Source organism: Planococcus citri, chromosome 4, assembly GCF_950023065.1.
Source record: "Planococcus citri chromosome 4, ihPlaCitr1.1, whole genome shotgun sequence".
Lineage (NCBI taxonomy): Eukaryota > Metazoa > Arthropoda > Insecta > Hemiptera > Pseudococcidae > Planococcus > Planococcus citri.
Window position 1 is genome coordinate 38,684,334 of NC_088680.1, and position 17,575 is coordinate 38,701,908.

General features: G+C 34.8%; 2 protein-coding genes across 5 annotated transcripts in view; one reads left to right on the plus strand and one right to left on the minus strand.

The window, feature by feature from the left end:
• LOC135844022 (agrin-like) overlaps positions 1-17,575 on the plus strand; it is a 394,772-nt gene that overhangs the window by 340,070 nt on the left and 37,127 nt on the right. The gene's annotated exons all lie outside the window — the stretch shown is intronic.
• LOC135843881 (uncharacterized) lies at positions 1,058-4,101 on the minus strand. The gene is made up of 2 exons (XM_065361921.1): positions 3,962-4,101; positions 1,058-3,396 (listed from the first exon to the last, which is right to left on the minus strand). The coding sequence occupies exons 1-2, from the start codon at positions 3,981-3,983 to the stop codon at positions 1,250-1,252; spliced, it is 2,169 nt and encodes a 722-aa protein (XP_065217993.1). The 5' UTR covers positions 3,984-4,101; the 3' UTR covers positions 1,058-1,249.

Consider the following 17,575-nt stretch of genomic DNA (forward strand, 5'->3'; position numbering starts at 1 on the left):
AGAAGTGACCATTTTTTTTTTAATTACCCGTAGATTGTTGTTTTTTTATTTAAAAGTTGGGGAAAGTCCTCGTCACTTTTTCATCAAAAATTTCGAAAAAATGTATTTTTTTTGCCAATGATTCTCAAGAATAATGTTTCTTGCTAAATCGTCAAATTTTTGTAAAATTCCCAAAAGTTATCTCTTTTTTTTTCAAAAATTAGGTACGTAAAAATCTTGTTTTCTTGCAAGAAATTGACAAAAATTCCTGTTTTTCAAAAATGTACAAAAACTCTCGCTGTTAAGCAAAATTGCAAAAAGTTGTATTTTTTTACAAAAAAATTTCAGAGTCTCATTTTTTTCAAAAACTTTTCAAAAGTATCGCTTTTCTGCCAAAAATTGACGAAAAATTTTCTTTTTTTTTTTGATAAAATTGTCAAGGTCTCACTTTTTTTCAAAGATTGACTTATGCTCAAAAATTGAAAAAATCCTCACTTAGTTGCCAAAAATTTTCAGAAAGTCTCGCTTTTTCACCAAAAAGTTGCAAGATACCTAGGTACCTAGTTGAAATTTTTTAAATTAAAAACCAACGCACTTCAATAAGGTTCTGTATGATTTTTTCGACATTCGATTTTTTTCTCGCGTTTTGTTACCTACTTTTTTGAGTAACTTGTTGTGAGTACGAGCTCTGTAATGACCAAAAATGTTTGCAAGCTGTCTGTAGACTAAAAATGCGTTCAACTTTCTAATTGCTCGATTTTTTTTTTTTTTTTTGGTTTCTTTTATGACTACTTGTTCGAGATTTTCTGAACAAGTAATCTTTTAGCATCATCGTCAGGTGATTTGAATGAAACTGCGTTCGATAAAAAGGGCTTGTCAAAAAATGTCTGCATCAAGAGATCAAATTTCCTACCAGAGAAAATATAAAACAATTATTGTAGGTATAGGTTCTTATTTGCTGTTACATACGAGATCAAACAATTCACTGCTTTTCATTTTGAAAGAAGTCATTCGATTCAAATCCATTTCGCGTTATTAGATTTTAAAACACTCATAATAATAGTTGAAAAAAATCGAGTCTTGTCCTGAGATTTTATTCCTTAGTTATTAATATTAATACATTTACATATATTAGGTATGGGGTCAAAATTATGGGAAAAAATGATGTACTGAATATCAATTGGCACTGGTAGAGTCGTTGCCAGAGAGTCCTGAATTTTGAAAATTGTATCAAATTAAAAATACTGTTTATAACGAAAATTCCAAAATTTCAATAGAATCCTAATTCTTCTTCCTGTCCGCTTATTTGTTGTGTATTCGAAACAAATAATTCGCCAACTTTGCATTGTTTAGGCGATTTTATCACATATTCACTTTCCACTTCATCGCCATAAAAAAATAAACTCACTTCAATTAATTTTTTAGCTTCAGGACTTTGTTGCGGAATAGTGACATTGTTGCAAAAAGATCTCATTTTTTCCTTGTTAGGTTCAGCCATAGATGTCTGAATTTCACCTGATGCGTTAAAGTCTGCTCGTTTTTCGAATTTTTCCGGCACTTCGTACTTGATGATGATTACCGTATCGCTTTGGTTAAATTTTGGAACGAAAATCATATTTTGTTGGTAAAGAGATGTCCCACGATTGAGTTGTTTTTCATCTCTCGCGTCTTCATTTGTACGCATCGTATGAGTTGATGATAATACGTGCTTTATCGATGCCATAAAAGCGTGGTATAATTCGATATTTGTCTGATCAGCCGATTGAAGATAATTATCAACTTTGAACTTGGCCAGATAATGAGACGTTCTTGTTAAAAACTCTTTTATTTGATCTTGCATTAAAAATTGTACCAATGAAGCGAATTCGTCGTTGTCTATTTCAAACATGTAGCATATCCATTGAAACGCTTTCAATTCGTAAAAGTGTCTCGCTTCTTTATTCGGAATGGAGAATTCGGAGAATTGAAATTGCATTATTTTCAAGGCCAGAAATTCATCTTCGTCTACTTGCGATGATTCCGAGTATTCGTAGTATGAGTCTGATGATGCGTCTTCTTGCTCGTCCGAAATTAAGCTCAAATGATGCGCAGACAAGTATCCGAAGTAGGATAATTTTAGCCTTGAGAATTCATATGGCAATGACTCGTCTGAGTATGTTTGATTACCGCTTATTAAACTCGATGTTATCAGATGGCATATGCCGTCGACCCTTCTGAACAATGTTTGCTCAGCTAGTAACACAAAAATATCGTCAAAGTTGTTGCAGCAGTCGGTCTCTTCATTGTCGTAGGTGTAATCGCATTCCAAGTCACAGCTTTCAATTTCGCATACATTTGTCGTAATGGAAGGCCCGTAATAAGCAAAGGTACCGTTATGAGCCAGGAATCGTAATACAGATCTACAATTGTAATAGTTAGTTTCTCCGTCGAAATAATAACCACCGTACCAATTCTCTAATTCGTCGAGATCTGTTTCGATTTGCAATTCTTCAATGAGGGCGTTGACTTCATTCGTTGTGAATCCGAAAAATTCGATAATCGGATTAATCGACAATATCGACATAAAGTTAACTGTCACATTCACCGATAAGTGAGCAGGATGTACTCCAACTAACAAGGCAACACAACGATATGGATTCTCTGTTAATGTGCTTTCATAAAAATTCTTCAGCAAGCTCTTGACCTCTTGGTAATCAACCGTGTGATTATATATTATCGCGTTCATTAGAGGAATATCGTAATCATCGATTAATATGTGTACCTTTTGCTCGAAATGCTCGTAAAGTTTGTTACTCAGAAAGTTAATGCTCGTTATCAGATCATCTACGTCGAACTCTCCCGATAAGTAATTGTGCAATTTATCTTTACCAGTGACTCTGGGCGAATGTATTAAATACCGGTGAACTCGATAAGCATCCATCACGCTTGATTTAATTCTTTGCTCGATATCTTCGTAAGCGTTTCCCGTTGCATTTTTCAGATCCAGAAGTATAACCGGGTGTTTTCCCAAATGCTGTGAGACGTTTTTCGAATTTGCTATCTTGAGTGGGTTCAGGACTCTGCCATTATTTCCGATCGAACCTCCTAGGAATAGTTTGGGATTTATGGTCGCTTTTGCAGATTTAGGTTCCCCTCTTTCGTTGACTTCTATTTGTAAGAATTTCTCCAGCATTTTAATGTTCGTGCTTTTACCCCAGCCTTCGGGTCTGTGTATTGTTAGCGTTATTGAGGTATATTTGGTGAATAATTTGATGTACTCTTCGATAAGCATCGTCTTATCAACGTAAAGGTAGTTGTTCAATATTATGGTTTCGAAATCATCAGTATTGTTTGGGATTTGGATTGAGGCGTGTGCTATTATGGTCTTGAATAATATTACGATAAGAAGAAGTTTTGGAGTGATAGAAGTGAAGCACCCTGCAACAAATTGAAATATAGACTCTCATTAGTCGTTTGAAAATAGAACGAAATCTAAGCAAAATACATACGTATGTAGGAAATGGCTTGCAATAAAATGAAAACAAAATCACGACCTTTTGCAACTTACAGGGTGCCCAGAAATATCGAGCACCCCTAAGAAAGTTTTTCATTAAAAATATAGGTTGGCAACCTGAAATAGATGCATATGATTGGTGGAATGTTATCTCTCCAGTCCAACAACCAATCATGTGCTATCATTATTATCATTCACTGTGACCAACCAAAGTATTTTAGTAGAAAACTTTTTTAGGGGTGCTCGATATTTCTGGGCACCCTGTACATACAAGAGAAAATTATTCTGATAGGTGCCTATTTCATTGAGAAGTGATTGTATGAAAAACAAGCTACAATTAATTCTAATTTTCAACATTAAATTTAAAGAGGTGATTTAAAATTATTTTGCTGGTAAGCCAAGTACATAGGATCCTTGATATTCTGTGTGAGAATTTCATTCACAAAACTCAGATTAGGTAGATGATTTAAAAATGTATATAATACTTACATCCTTTAACGTAATTTTTCATGATTAATCAGCAATATCTTTCGATCTCTAAATGATTCACATTTAACGACACCAACGAACAAATTCAATCACACAGTTTGATGTCAATTTCATATTTCCACGAGTATTTATATGTATGTTCTATTTGTATTTTCTTCTTGACAAATCAAACGATAACTTGAGTTCTCAGCTCTTATCATTTTCCACGATTTTTTGCCCATTGCTTAATGAATCAATCTGCACGAGATCTTCACTATTTCATTCTTTTTTTATTAAGACGAAATGAAGACATAAGCTTTCGATAATCGTACAATGTTTGATTTCCAATAATTTATTTATGATTATTTTCCGTGCTTATTCAATCGTGTGCGTCTGATTGTGGTTCTGGAAATTATAGACCTTCTCAATTGGGAAATTGGCGTAAATGTACAAACACGTGGAAATGATGCAAAATATCTCCATTTTTTAGAATGTATGTCATGGTGAAGGGAGGGGGGGGGGGTGCTCTCAACTCACGTAGTTCGATTGATCATCATAATTTGTAATCTTTTTTCATTTACTTATTCCAACTAATTCTCTGGTTTGGAACGAGTTTTCAAGAAATTTCATCTTTAGCTCATTTTTCGAGGATTTTTTGATGTTGAATAATTGAATCCTACAGAAATTTTGTTGAATTTGCTTTCAGAAAGTTTGATTTTTGAATCAACATGTTGACAACTTAGGTGTACGAGGGAACGTTTCTGGGTCACTCACTCTCATGTGTCTCAGTCATTGAATTTTCTCATTATTTTTTTTCCTTTGAGTGAAGCATTGGAATTTATTGGGTGGATTCTGCAAAAAGTGTCAGCTGCCCTTTCTCCTCTCCTAAAAATAATGATCTTGTGTTTCTCAAAATTAATGTAAAATCATAAAAAATTTATTTTTTGTCAAGTAGGTAACTGCTCGTCATATATTACGAGATTTTAGAGAATTTTTGAAATTTTTTTTGGTAAATTACTGAAAATTTTCTGGTAAATTACTGGCACTTTCTTGTACATTGCTCACTCATTTTGGTAAATTACCAGTAATTTTGTTGGTAAAATACCAATAATTTTTGGTAAATTGCCAGTAATTTTTGGCAATTTTTGATAAATTACCGGTAATATTGGTAAATTACCGGAAATTTTAGTAAATTATCAGTAATCTTGGTAAATTACCAGTGATCTTTGGTAAATTACCAATGATCTTTGGTGAATTACTAGTAATCTTTGGTAAATTACCAGTAATCTTTAGTAAATTACTGGCACTTTCTTGTGTACATTGCTCACTCATTTTGGTAAATTACCAGTAATTTTGTTGGTAAAATACCAGTAATTTTCGGTAAAATACCAGTAATTTTTGGTAAATTACCAGTAATTTTTGGTAAATTACCAGTAATTTTTGGTAAATTACCAGTGATCTTTGGTAAATTACCAGTAATCTTTAGTAAATTACCAGTAATTTTGGTAAATCACCAGCAATTTTGGTGAATTACCAGTAATTTCTGGTGAATTGCTCTTGTAATATCTGGTTGGTAGCTTTGGTAAATTGTTGGTACTTCTTGGTGAATTTCTGGTAATTTTTGGCAAATTTCGGCTACCTGTAGTTTCTGGTAAACATGCTGAACGATTTTGAAAAATATGTAAATTAGGAACTGGTAATTTTTAGTAATTTTTGATGAATTACTGGCCGTTTCTAGTCACTTACCGGTAATTTCTGCTAAAATACCCGTAATTGTTTTGTAATTATTTTGTAATCTTTTGTAAATCGTTGTCAATTGTTGGTAAATTAGTGATAATTTTGGGTAAACTAATGGTAATTTTTGGCAAAACACTGGTAATTTTTGCAAAACACTGGTAATTTTTGTGTAAATTACCTGTTTTAAATCATGGATACGTTTTTGCTCAGTTCGACTCAATGTTTGGAATTCCAAATTTAAAAAAATTCTGACAAAATATCAGAAAGTCATTTTTGAAAGTTTGATACTTAGTTCTATTTTCATTTATATGTTTCCCTCAAAGAATTTTGACCACTTTTTTAAAAATGTGATTATGAGTATTAATTTTTCAATTATTTTGTTGAATTTGTAGGAATTTGGAATTTTCAAAATTAATTTTCAATGTTGAGAGTGTATAGGTACATGTTTTATTTACACCTATTTTGTCTTACTACGAATCACAATTTCTTCATAATCAGATTTGAGATCCTAAAGTCTGCCAAAATACATCTCAACATTTCAGAAATTGGCCATGTTTTGAAAGTTTTAGTCTTTCATAATTTTAAAAACGCATTGCAATTTTTCAATAATTTCGCAGAAATTTGACGGCTTTTTAAAATTTTTTGAACAAATCAGAATAAATTTAATGATCGGATTTTGAAAGTTGTACAGTGCACATCATGAGGTGTGGTAAAAATCTGATAAAGGCTTGTACTGAAATCAACATCTCCTGCATCAATTCAGCCTATTTTCAAATTGAAATGAAGTTGCAGGGTTCACTAATGAAAAAAATTTCAAAATCTCAAATCTTAGAACGATTCTAAGAGTCAACTTTGAGTACCGTGTGGAAATTCTCAATTTTTGAAATTTTTTAAAGCAGAATTTTCTCAATTTGTTACAAAACTACATTTTTTTTTAGGCTAAATTGCCTCAAATTACAACTTTTGTCTCGTTTCAGCCTTCTCAGACTCACATTTTGAATTAAATCAGCTACGTGGGAAAATTTCATTGACGCAGTACGTCACGAAAACTACGTCATTTAGATCGTTGATATTAAAAAAACAAAGTAAAAAGAAAAAAATCGTATCTTTTTCCCGGAGTAATAAAATTACCCCTCCCGGTCTCGCTCATCGGGCAACAGATGGCGTATATTAAATGAGCTCGTGCTTAGTATGCCTGAACGTATAGATACGTGAAGTATTATCGCGTATATGTACTCGTACGTACGTATATGCGAATGTCGTGTCAAATACACCGAAACGAGATTTAGAATAACATTTGTAAACGTTTAACATCTACATTTTCGTGCACATGGTGTTATAATACCTTAGACTAGATTATTCGACGTCGACGCACAACGATTATATAAAACTACATCCAGGCGCCATCGCCATTTTCGGCGTACTGTTAATTAATCCAATTTACTAATTAATTAACTCGGCTTCACTTCGTTATACTGCAATAAGGAAGAAGGAAAATGCGGGCGAGAACTCACGCATCAGCTCGCGTCGTCTTTCGAGTGAGTACTACGAGGTACAACTACGCGTGTGGGGAATTTACCAACATGCCTTAAATAAAGAAAAACTACGACTCCGCAGAGACAAAATCACGTTTTAAGGTGGAAAGCTTCGACTCGCGAAGAAACTCGCTACGTGAACCTACTCGTATCTTGTGTGCCTCTTGTAAGGTACCTATTTTCTTTTCTCGTGTAATAAAGGCCTAATGTAATTACCTTAAACGTAATGTTTACTCGGCCAATGATAGAATACTTAATTTCCGGATCATTAAAGGTACCTAGGTATCACTTGTTGTACGGTTACACCAGGAGCAGGTGGTTACCGGGGCGATCCTCTGTAGGGACGAAAGAATCGACTCGTGTGAGATTGAAATGAAAAATTCCATTATTAATGAATCGTTCCTCGAGTATATATTATTCAAGGTGTTGTCTTCTTCGACTCGTCCAAATATACTCGTATACGCGTGTGTTGTAATTACGAATCGTTTTTCCTTTGCCGAAAGCACGATACCTGTGCTGTATAGGTAGCTGCAATCAAAACCAGACAAAATTCTGTACAGGAGGGCTGAATGGAGGAGGTTGAATATACGACGAAATTTCATCTTTAGAGAAGGTGGGTGGATGTGGGGTGTACTCGATTGTATTTATTATTCATCTGTATCGTTGAATCGTTTAATTTCAATGTGTAGAATTTCCGAAAGGTCGACTGAGTTCGGTTCGAGTGCTGAATAATTGCAAACTGTAGTTACGGGTAAGATTTAGCTCTTTTCCTTTTCCTTCGCAGTCTCTTTTTGCAGTTAACGTACGAGTATGTTGAACTCAAAATTTGGGCCCTATAGGGTCTGAATACTTGATACTAATATTTTTTTGGTCCATATTCTCACCTTCAGCAGGACTCAGTACCTTTCCAAATTTGGAAAAAAAAATTTCAATTTCCAATTTTGATTTTTTTAGTCTAAGCACACTTTTGGGACGATTATAGAGGGGGTTGATGGATCTCGTGCAAATTTCCTCAAGTTGCGTATCGACGAAAAGCACAGTCAATTTCCTCGTCAAATATTCGTAAATATAGGAAGATTTCCAGAATTCTGCGAATTTTCACACCAATGCCTCCGAGTAACGATTCAGATGCATATAGAAAAATTGTGATTTTGGCCGAAAACGAAACACAAGGGCGAAGCGCGTTGATTGATTACGAGAATTATGACGAATATAAGAAAACCTCTGGAGCTAGTTGCCATCATAAATGCAGAGGATACGACGAAGAACCGGGGGGTATTTTTGTAAATTGGATTTTATATATACGAAAAGGGTTATCGCGGCAAGACTCAGATGATGTAGGGTTAGAGGGGAAGAAAAGAGCAGGCGTTTCTATTGTTTAGTATACTGAAACTTATTACAATAACCCTTTTAACTTTACGTCTCGAAATAATTCTTCATTTTGGGTTTGGTGGCAACACGCGAGAGGGGGTGTTGCTGTACGGTAGTACACAGTATAACGTTATAATAAGGAGCCGGCTGCGAAATGAATAATTCAAACTGTTTGTGCAGTTTTTAGAGAAAAGCATACAGAGAGAAGTTCAACACTACGCTAATATACTTACGAAGAATTATCTCGTTTTCGAGCAGATTCGAATGGTGGAGGGTTATACTATGAGAGGATGGGTAAGGTGCAGCGCGACGCTGCTCGACAATTTATTACCATTATTTGGGTGAAATTCAAAACCGCTTTTTATCAAGAATTTTATAATTCGCTGTTGAAGCGGTGGTAAGTAACGTAAATATTATTTCGTCGGTGATTTTTTTTCACCGTTGGTACCTACTTTGACTAACGACGAATAAATGGTAAGGGTGATGAGGGATTCGTTAGCGTTGAAATTTCTTTATAAATTAACGACTTCGATGCTGAAAAGCATGGTTTATTAGCTTGGTCGAAATGTGATCCGTATGGATGGAAGTTTTGTAAAAGGTGAGAAGAGATTGGTTATCGTGTATTTTTGACAAGTGTCGTGAGAGATTGATGAGTCAAAGAAGCGCGAAGATATTGAACAGGGTGTAGGTGTCGGTGTGGAAAACGTACGACGACCAACTTTTACGCCATTGGGTGGCCTTGTTTTGAGGTAATATGTGTAATATTTCGACGGCAGCATCTGTTAAGCAAATAATATACATGGGAAAAAAGCTATTTTTCTAGCAATCGCGTCGTCAAATAAATCCGTTATTTGACACGAACGAGCGTAGTATACCTCGAGGGAGGGAGACGAGGAGAAGAGAGGGGGGTATGTGTGAAATGACGTAAGCTTAGTTTTCACGTTATATGACGGTATAATAATAAGGAAATCTGCGAAAAAAGCGAAGACGTTTGTATTTCGGATAGAAAAAGGTGAAAAGGAGCGATGTTTTTTCAGTTTTGAGGGGACTTTTGTTGACGATTTTCAATAATTCACGAAAAAAAAATTCAACTGAGGATGCGAGGAAAGATGGAAGAGAAAGTTGACTTTCAAAAAATATGACTTGCTGTTTTCAAAATTTTATGGTTAGTGAGTCGATATTCTCTTTTGTGTTTGAACAAGAATTTGCATTGAAATTCAATTTTCGTTTTTTTTTCCACAAATTTTTTCACAAATTAGAAGGAATATGTGCCATTTTTATTGAAAGTGCCCGGTTTCAAAACACAGTATTTGGAGCTACCTAACGTAAAAAGTTACTCATATTCCTCGAGCAATTATTTCCAGAATTTAAAATCACAGCCTAGAGTTTGTGTTCCTTTTTCAGGTACCTCGAATTTGCCTTCCTCCCCTCCAGTATCCATAAACATGGTCAAAATTTCAGAAAAGTTCGAAAATGGCTTGTGACCCATCATTTATTAGCTTTTTAAAAATTCTGAGTTCGAATATTCACCAATTTTGTTTTGGATACGATGCCTTCGTACTGTTCTAACGTCTTCTCCTCTTCCTTCATTTCATTTTGAAAAAAGTTTGGAAAATATGGACCATAATTTTGAGTTTGGACTTATTAATGGAACAGCTTATGTAAACTTATGGATTTCTGTCCTAATTTTTTTTTCAACTGTTCAACATTTTTTTACCGACTTTGCCGTGAAACGGAAAAGTGAGGTATTGTATTTGTCATGATGGTTCAAGAATTGGGTAAGGGTGGATTTTCTTGACGTTTCGGAGTGTGCTGATCACGATAAGACGTATGGCGCAAAACGAGATAAGTTTATATATATATGTATGTATGTATGTATGTATATATCAATTTATGTATAAATTTGTGTCACGCTGAACTCAAAAGCTCCGAACTTTAAGTCGAAACTGATGATGGCAAAATATTGCTTTGATACTGAACTAGAGAAATTTTTAATTTGGTCGAAATCGATTCAGCCGTTTATGAGATATGAACGTTTAAGTGTGTTTCAACGTTATGGATAAGCAGAAATTTGTGTAAACCCTTATATCTCGCAAACGGCCCACCCCCAACAAACAGATGGGGTGGTTAGGGTGTGTAGGTTGCAGATTGGTGCGCCGGAGGTCGGGCGTTCGAATCCCAAATTCCGGGTACTGAATTTCATTTCTCGATTTTTGGCAAATTTTTGAAAATGTAAATTTGATCAAATTGTAGTAAAACGTTGAAGTTTTGTTTATGACTTATTTTTAGCCTTTCACATCGATTGTTAGAGATTTCAATCCGCCCTTAAGCCTCCAGAATTGAGGGGGGTGGGGGTATTTTCGATTAATAGGACGTAGTCTTGGAAGATTCCTGCGCTTCGAAGAATGAAATCCGATCCAAAGTATGTCAAGTCGAAGCAATATTTTTGAAAATCAAATTTATTCTGTGAATATGATGTCAGCCCAGTTCAAAAAAAATTCAGCTGCTCAATTGCTAAATTGTGGATTCTACAGGGTTTTTGGTTTTCCAAAATAGCTCAAAAATTGCATACAATTGCTATAAAAAATTGAATGGCCGGTTGTTATTCCAAGAAAAAATCATTTTTAGCTTCGTGTAAATTAAAAACCACATTTAGAAGCTCAACTTCAATATAAGTGTAGAAAGTAGTATTTTGTTTTGTAGGGACTTCTGCTTGTTGAAAAATTTACCCAAATTGTTAAACCGTGTGATTGAGCAGCTCCCAACTCTTGAAATCTTTTTTCTAGATCATATTCCAAATACCAGTGCGTTTTTCAGAGCCTTTAACGGCATAAATAAGAATTAAAAAATATTTTTGGACCCAAATTTTTTCAAAAAAAATTGTCCAAAATCTCGAAATTTGCAATTAAGAAGCTGCAATTCTGAAAACGTTTTTTCTGAGCTGTATTCCTGCTACTATTTGAAATCTCTTTTTGATATAAGCACGAGCAAAAAAAGCTCATTTTCAACATTTTACGTTTTTTGAAAAAATTTGTCCCCTCTCTTCTCCCTCCTCATCCACAATACCATTTTCAATTTTTAACAAATTTATGACCATTTCTAGACCATGATGAAAAATTGAAAACATTTTAGGACCCACCATTTTCCATTTAGGCAGTTGAAATTTCTTAAAAACTGTTCTATGAGATCTCATACTCTGGCAAAGAAAATGAGCAAAATCGGTAACTGAGTGACTGAACCCCCCCCCCCTTCTTTGAGATGAACTTTTTTCGAAAAATGCAAGCTTACGATTGCCAGAGGGTCACAAAAGTCACAAATTTGGATGTGCTAGAAAAAATATAAACTGTGCTGCAATTAACCATCATTGTCAAAAAAAAGAAATCTGAAGTACGTTGACCACCCTAAATAACACTCATATTTGTAGTTTGAAGATCTGGAGATATGATTTCGTCAGTGTTCGTCACTTCAGTTGATAATTTCTGCTCTGATATCTTCAAAATCACTCAAAGAACATTGTAATTTGAAAACCGGCTTTGGGAGTGAAAAATTTCCCTGCCAAGTGCAATGCTTATAAATGTTGGCAAAAGGTATCAAGGAAGTCAAATTGGCCTTTTACGGCTTTTCAAACTGCAAAATTTTGGACCCTCGGTGCAATCTGGGAGTGGAACCAAAATTTTTATGATCATTTTTTTCAAATTTCCAAAAATTGAGATGAAAAATTGCATTTTCTGCAATGTATGTATGTACTTATTTTTGATGTTGAGAGGAGCCCTTGGAATTTTATTCCATTTTTTCTATAATGATTTTTTGTATAGTAATGGCATTTTGAACGTTTTGAGCAGTTATTTTGTGATGAATTTTCGGAGTACAGTTAGCTGCTATTTTTTTTTTTCAAAATATGCATCAAATGTCCTAAATTATCCCATAAAATTTTTGAAAAAAATGGTAAAATTATCAGTTTTTTAAACACATTTTTTATATTTTGTTTTATATAGGTCTTCCTGATAAACCAGCACAATGATCAATGATATTGAAAAATTCTTGACGAAATTTTCCATTCAGCGCCTTCAATCGTGGACTAGGCAAACGTACATTCGTAAACTCAAAATGGGTTGCCTATTTCACTAGTAGAAAGGGGCTATTTTATGACAGGACACCCTGTATACTCGAATGTAGTTTTAATAAAAAGGCCACACAGGAAAGAAGGGTGAAATTTCGCTGTAAAATTTTATTTGCGAACGATCGCGATTAGATTGACACCTGATAAAGCCCCTGGCGTTAGACGATGCTTGTTCGAGCAAGGGTATAGTTTATTTTCGACTTAACGCACGCGACTTTAAGCGTACTAAAAAAATGACAATATTCGGTACGGTTGTAAAAAATATGATTAAAATACATGTAAAAGACTGATGCGTGAGGCGACAAGACGATGAAATCTGACGACGAAAAAAAAGCACGAGGGGAGACTGTACCGAGAGATAGAGAAAAAAATGAGAGATTCGGCTGGCAAATCGTCGCGCAAAGGACACGAGGAGAATCAATAAACACGCAAGCGCTCGCACATAGGTACACGTGAGAGCGAGTGAGACACAGAGAAAGAGTCAGGACTGCGAAAAGGAGAGTTTGGCTGGTGTTATCAGCACCACGACGACTTCGGGTGTATGTGTGTAAACGCGGTGTATTTGGTACACACAGGGTGTACATAACGTAAAGACTATTTGCGCGCTTTTTTTTCGCCCCATATGACACAGAAAACTTTTATCGAGATGTGTTGCTTGCGTTCAGAAGACCAAGAATGAAACAGCCGCGAACGACGAGCAAATGTACCGATAGTACGACGCGAGCGTGTGTATTTTAATAATAATACTCTTATATTCTCGACAAACGTGAGACTATTTCGACATTCGCGCCTTTTCCATACGGTATCTGATACTGGTAGTGGTGTTTTTTTTAGAACCATCGTTCGCGTTTGTGTGTGGAGCTTGCGCCGTACGGTGGTTGTTTTTTAATCGCGATTCGCGGCCGTAGCATAGTCGCGAGTTGATGCTTTGTAGATCGTATAGCTGTGCGTAAGAAAGGTAATCAGCATAATCAAACGAGCCATTCGTAAGGTTTACATCTGCGCTCATCGAGATCGTACTACATGTTGGTGTCATTTTTACACTTTACTCGGTGTCTGAAAAAATTTGCTCACTTTTGAATGGAGTTGTGCTTCGAGTCGATTAGAATGGCGTTTTTATGGGTTCCAGGTGGTCTTGTGTGAGTAAAACGGAAAGCCAACAGGGAGCACGTGAAGCATGATGGTTTGATGGAGGTACCGGAACGAGTAGAGAGCTGAAAAAACCTGGAATTTCCTTCGGGATGTGCGTAAACGTAAAATCTATATACGTACATGCACATATGCTCTGCCATAATAAATCAGTACGAGTTAGCAAAAAGAAAAAAAAGTCTCATTTTAAAGAACTAGAGCGAGTTGGGAAAGGCACTGTATAAAGTGGTAAAGTGATATGAGTTTATAAGAAAGTTACCAGACGTATTTAGTAAATCTCTATACTGAAATAATGCTACAGGGTGTTCAAAGTAGAAGAGTTCATTCACCCAGTGACTGTAGAACCTTGAGTAAACTGTTACACGAATGTTTGTCTAATCTTCAGACAGCAGGGGTGAAAATTACTTGATTGAGAAAACTTTTGCTCGCTATATTTTTTCTTCTGAGGATGTAGGTATCCATTTATTCCAGACTTTTGGTGTTGACCCTTTTATTTTGCCTAAATTCAGTGTTGAAGGTGCTACAGAGTTTTGAAAAGTGAAAAGTTTCAAGAAGGACAAAAAAATATGAAGCATGGGTAACTTTTAAGCTACCTACGTGATGTCTTGAATATTTAATTTAGATGAAATATATTTGTAATTTTCATATGTTGCCCAAGTTTTAAAATAGAGGCTCTGTAGAGATTGAAAACTTTGAAAGCCTTGTAACTCCTTCGATCTTCAATATGGGTAAAATTTGCACAGAAAAAAATTTGTAGAGGAGAAGATACAAATATGGACTCTCTCTATAGCTTTTTGGCTTTAAAGGGTAGAAAAAATTATCAAAATTTTTTTCGAATATACCACTCGAAAGGCCAAAGACTCTAGTGTATTGTGTAATTTTTTTTTTTAACTCACGGAGAAATTTGAAATTTAGAAAAGAGACGTAAAGTGGTACAAATATGGACCCCCCTAAAAAAGTGTCTAAAAATTGCAGAAAATTGCACAAAAATTAATTTAAAGATGTTTTTCAATGCTTTGGACTAATTGTCTTCTTTGTTAATAACACTTTTCTCGGTATTCTAAAAAGTAAAAACCATTGAATCAAAATCAGATGAAAAAAAATATTAGGGGTCCATATTTATACCCATGCAAAAATTGGCTAAGTTTATTAATAACGAAAAAATCATGGTCCCATTTTCAATGCTTTGGACTTGTCTTCTTCATTAATAACACTTTTCTAAACATTCTAAGAAATCTTGAATCAAAATTAGGAGAAAAAAATTTAGGGGTTCATATTAAAGTGATATCTTTTTTATACCTACCACTTTAGCTCATATTTATACCCATGCAAAAAATCAGCTCAGTTCATGAAAAATGAAAAAAATTATAAAAATCAGTTGAAGTAAAGACAAAACAATAAACATATGAAAGTATATTCTGAAAGTACACATTGTAAGCTACTTACTTCGCTAATGATTTTTTTTACCAAACGTTATTTGAAGTTGATGAATCACCAAATGAATAACTTGTAAAATTTTCCAAGGGGAAGAAATAAACATGAAAAAAAAAAACAAAATGGCGATAAAGTGATGAGAGAAACCAAAGTTTGCATGGATCTGGAATAAGTAACTGGATCGTTGATACTACACTACAAGAACAATTTTTAGTACTGAGCGTGACCGCAGCGCTAGTAGTTTTCTCCAAATGAAGAGGGCCTGTACCATACTGTAATTTACCAAAAGTACCATAATTTTTCCAAAAATACCATAATTATTCAAAGTACCTACTAGTGGTCTGCACGGGCCTGTCCGAAAGCCCGCAGGCCGAGCCCAATAAAAGTCGGGTCGGGTCGGGCCGGGCTTTGTCGGGCTTTCTTGGGTTCGGGTTTCAGTATGTAACTGGTACTCAACACATGCGCTGTGAGTACTCGTAAATAAAGAAGTGTAGCACCATGTTCACGTCACAACAATGCCTATTGTTGGGAAAACCATCTTGTCGTGTCACACCAACGTTGCAACAAAATTTATCGGGAGTGTTGAAAAATTATTGTTGGGTTGGGCTCAGGCCCGTTGGGCTTGTTTCGGGCTTTCGGGTCAGGTTGGGCTTTTTGCCCGAGTACTCGGGCCAGGTCGGGTAAGCCCGCGGGCTTGCCCGACCCGCGCAGACCACTAGTACCTACTGTAATTTACCCAAAAATGCAAAAATACTAAGGGTGAAGTCTCCCAAAACCGACCACTTTTTGTAAAACTGCCACCAATCAAAGACTATTTCACTTCAAAATGTGGTAAAGGGCTTGAAAGATAAGTTGACCCTTCCCCTAACTCATATCAAAATTTTGGCATAAACGAATAATTCTTAATATGTTTTTAGAATTTTTTCTTGCAACAACTCAAAAATTATTTTTCAAATTTTGGTATTCCAATCCCGACCACATTTGAAAGTGCAGCAACCAATAAAATACTATTTCAAATGAAAATACAGTAAATGGCTGAAAAGATAGATTGAACCTTCCCCCAAATCATATTAAAATTTTACGGTTATAGAATAATTCTTTATGGCTTTTTGGAATTTTCTTCCAAGGCACCTCAAAAATGACTGTGTGGATTTGTTACCCTAATCTTGACCACCCTGAAATTACATGATCTTATGGGTAGTCGGGATTAGGAGACCCATATTGTTTTACACTTTTGTAAAAATTTTCTGATTGATTACAAAAACAGCAATACCATCAAAATCTCACTTTAATCACGATCACAAATCATATTCAACACCACAAAATAAGTTATAGTAACAAGTTGAAAATTTTTGGTGACAAAAAATAGTGAAAAACAATTTTTTAATCATTCAAAGTTCAAATTCAATTTATTTCCCCAGTTTTGTCTTTACAGTTGTCGGGTTGGTCTTAAATTAATTGTCTGTGATAGAGGAACACACTTAGGTACCTATATCATTTTTCAATAGGTAGCGCTAATAACAGATGAGATATACATAGTGGTCCGGTTTCGGCACTGGGCAGAATAGGGGTGTTTTACCCTTATACCTTAGAGTTATTACTAAAAATACCGTAATTTCTCATATATACTGTAACTTACTCAAAAGTACTGTAGGTAATTACTTAAAAATACTGTAATTTACCCAAAATACTACTTAGTACTAAAAATACCGTAATTTACTTGAAAATACCATAATTTACTCAAAAATATCGTAATTTTTTCAAAACACTGTAATTTACGCAGAAATACCATGAAGTACTCCAAGTACAAAATACCATAATTTTCCTAAGAATACTGTGATTTCACACAAAAATACCGTAATTCATCCAAAATACTGTAATATCAAAAAAAAACTGTAATTTACTTAAAATACGATTATTTTTTCAAAAATACAATTTCAAGTAGGTATCATTGCCCCTGTAGTGTGCAGATTAGGCAAACATTTTTATTTAGTCCCAATAAAAGTTGCATACCCTAGTTACTTTGTAGAAGATCTTGCTTCTACGTAGTAGTTTACAACACTCTGTACGTCAACGTACCTATATGAGAGTACCGAATTGAAAATTAGAGTAAATTCAGTATGAGAAAGAGAGAGGAATATACGAAGAGTGGCGTGATATAAGACATTAAACACGTTTTTATCTTCGCTAATGATCATTTCGTGCGGTTTTTGCATTAATTACGTTATTTTCGTGTACGTATATATTCATAAGTACATGACCATTATTACAAACAACGAAAGTTGAAAG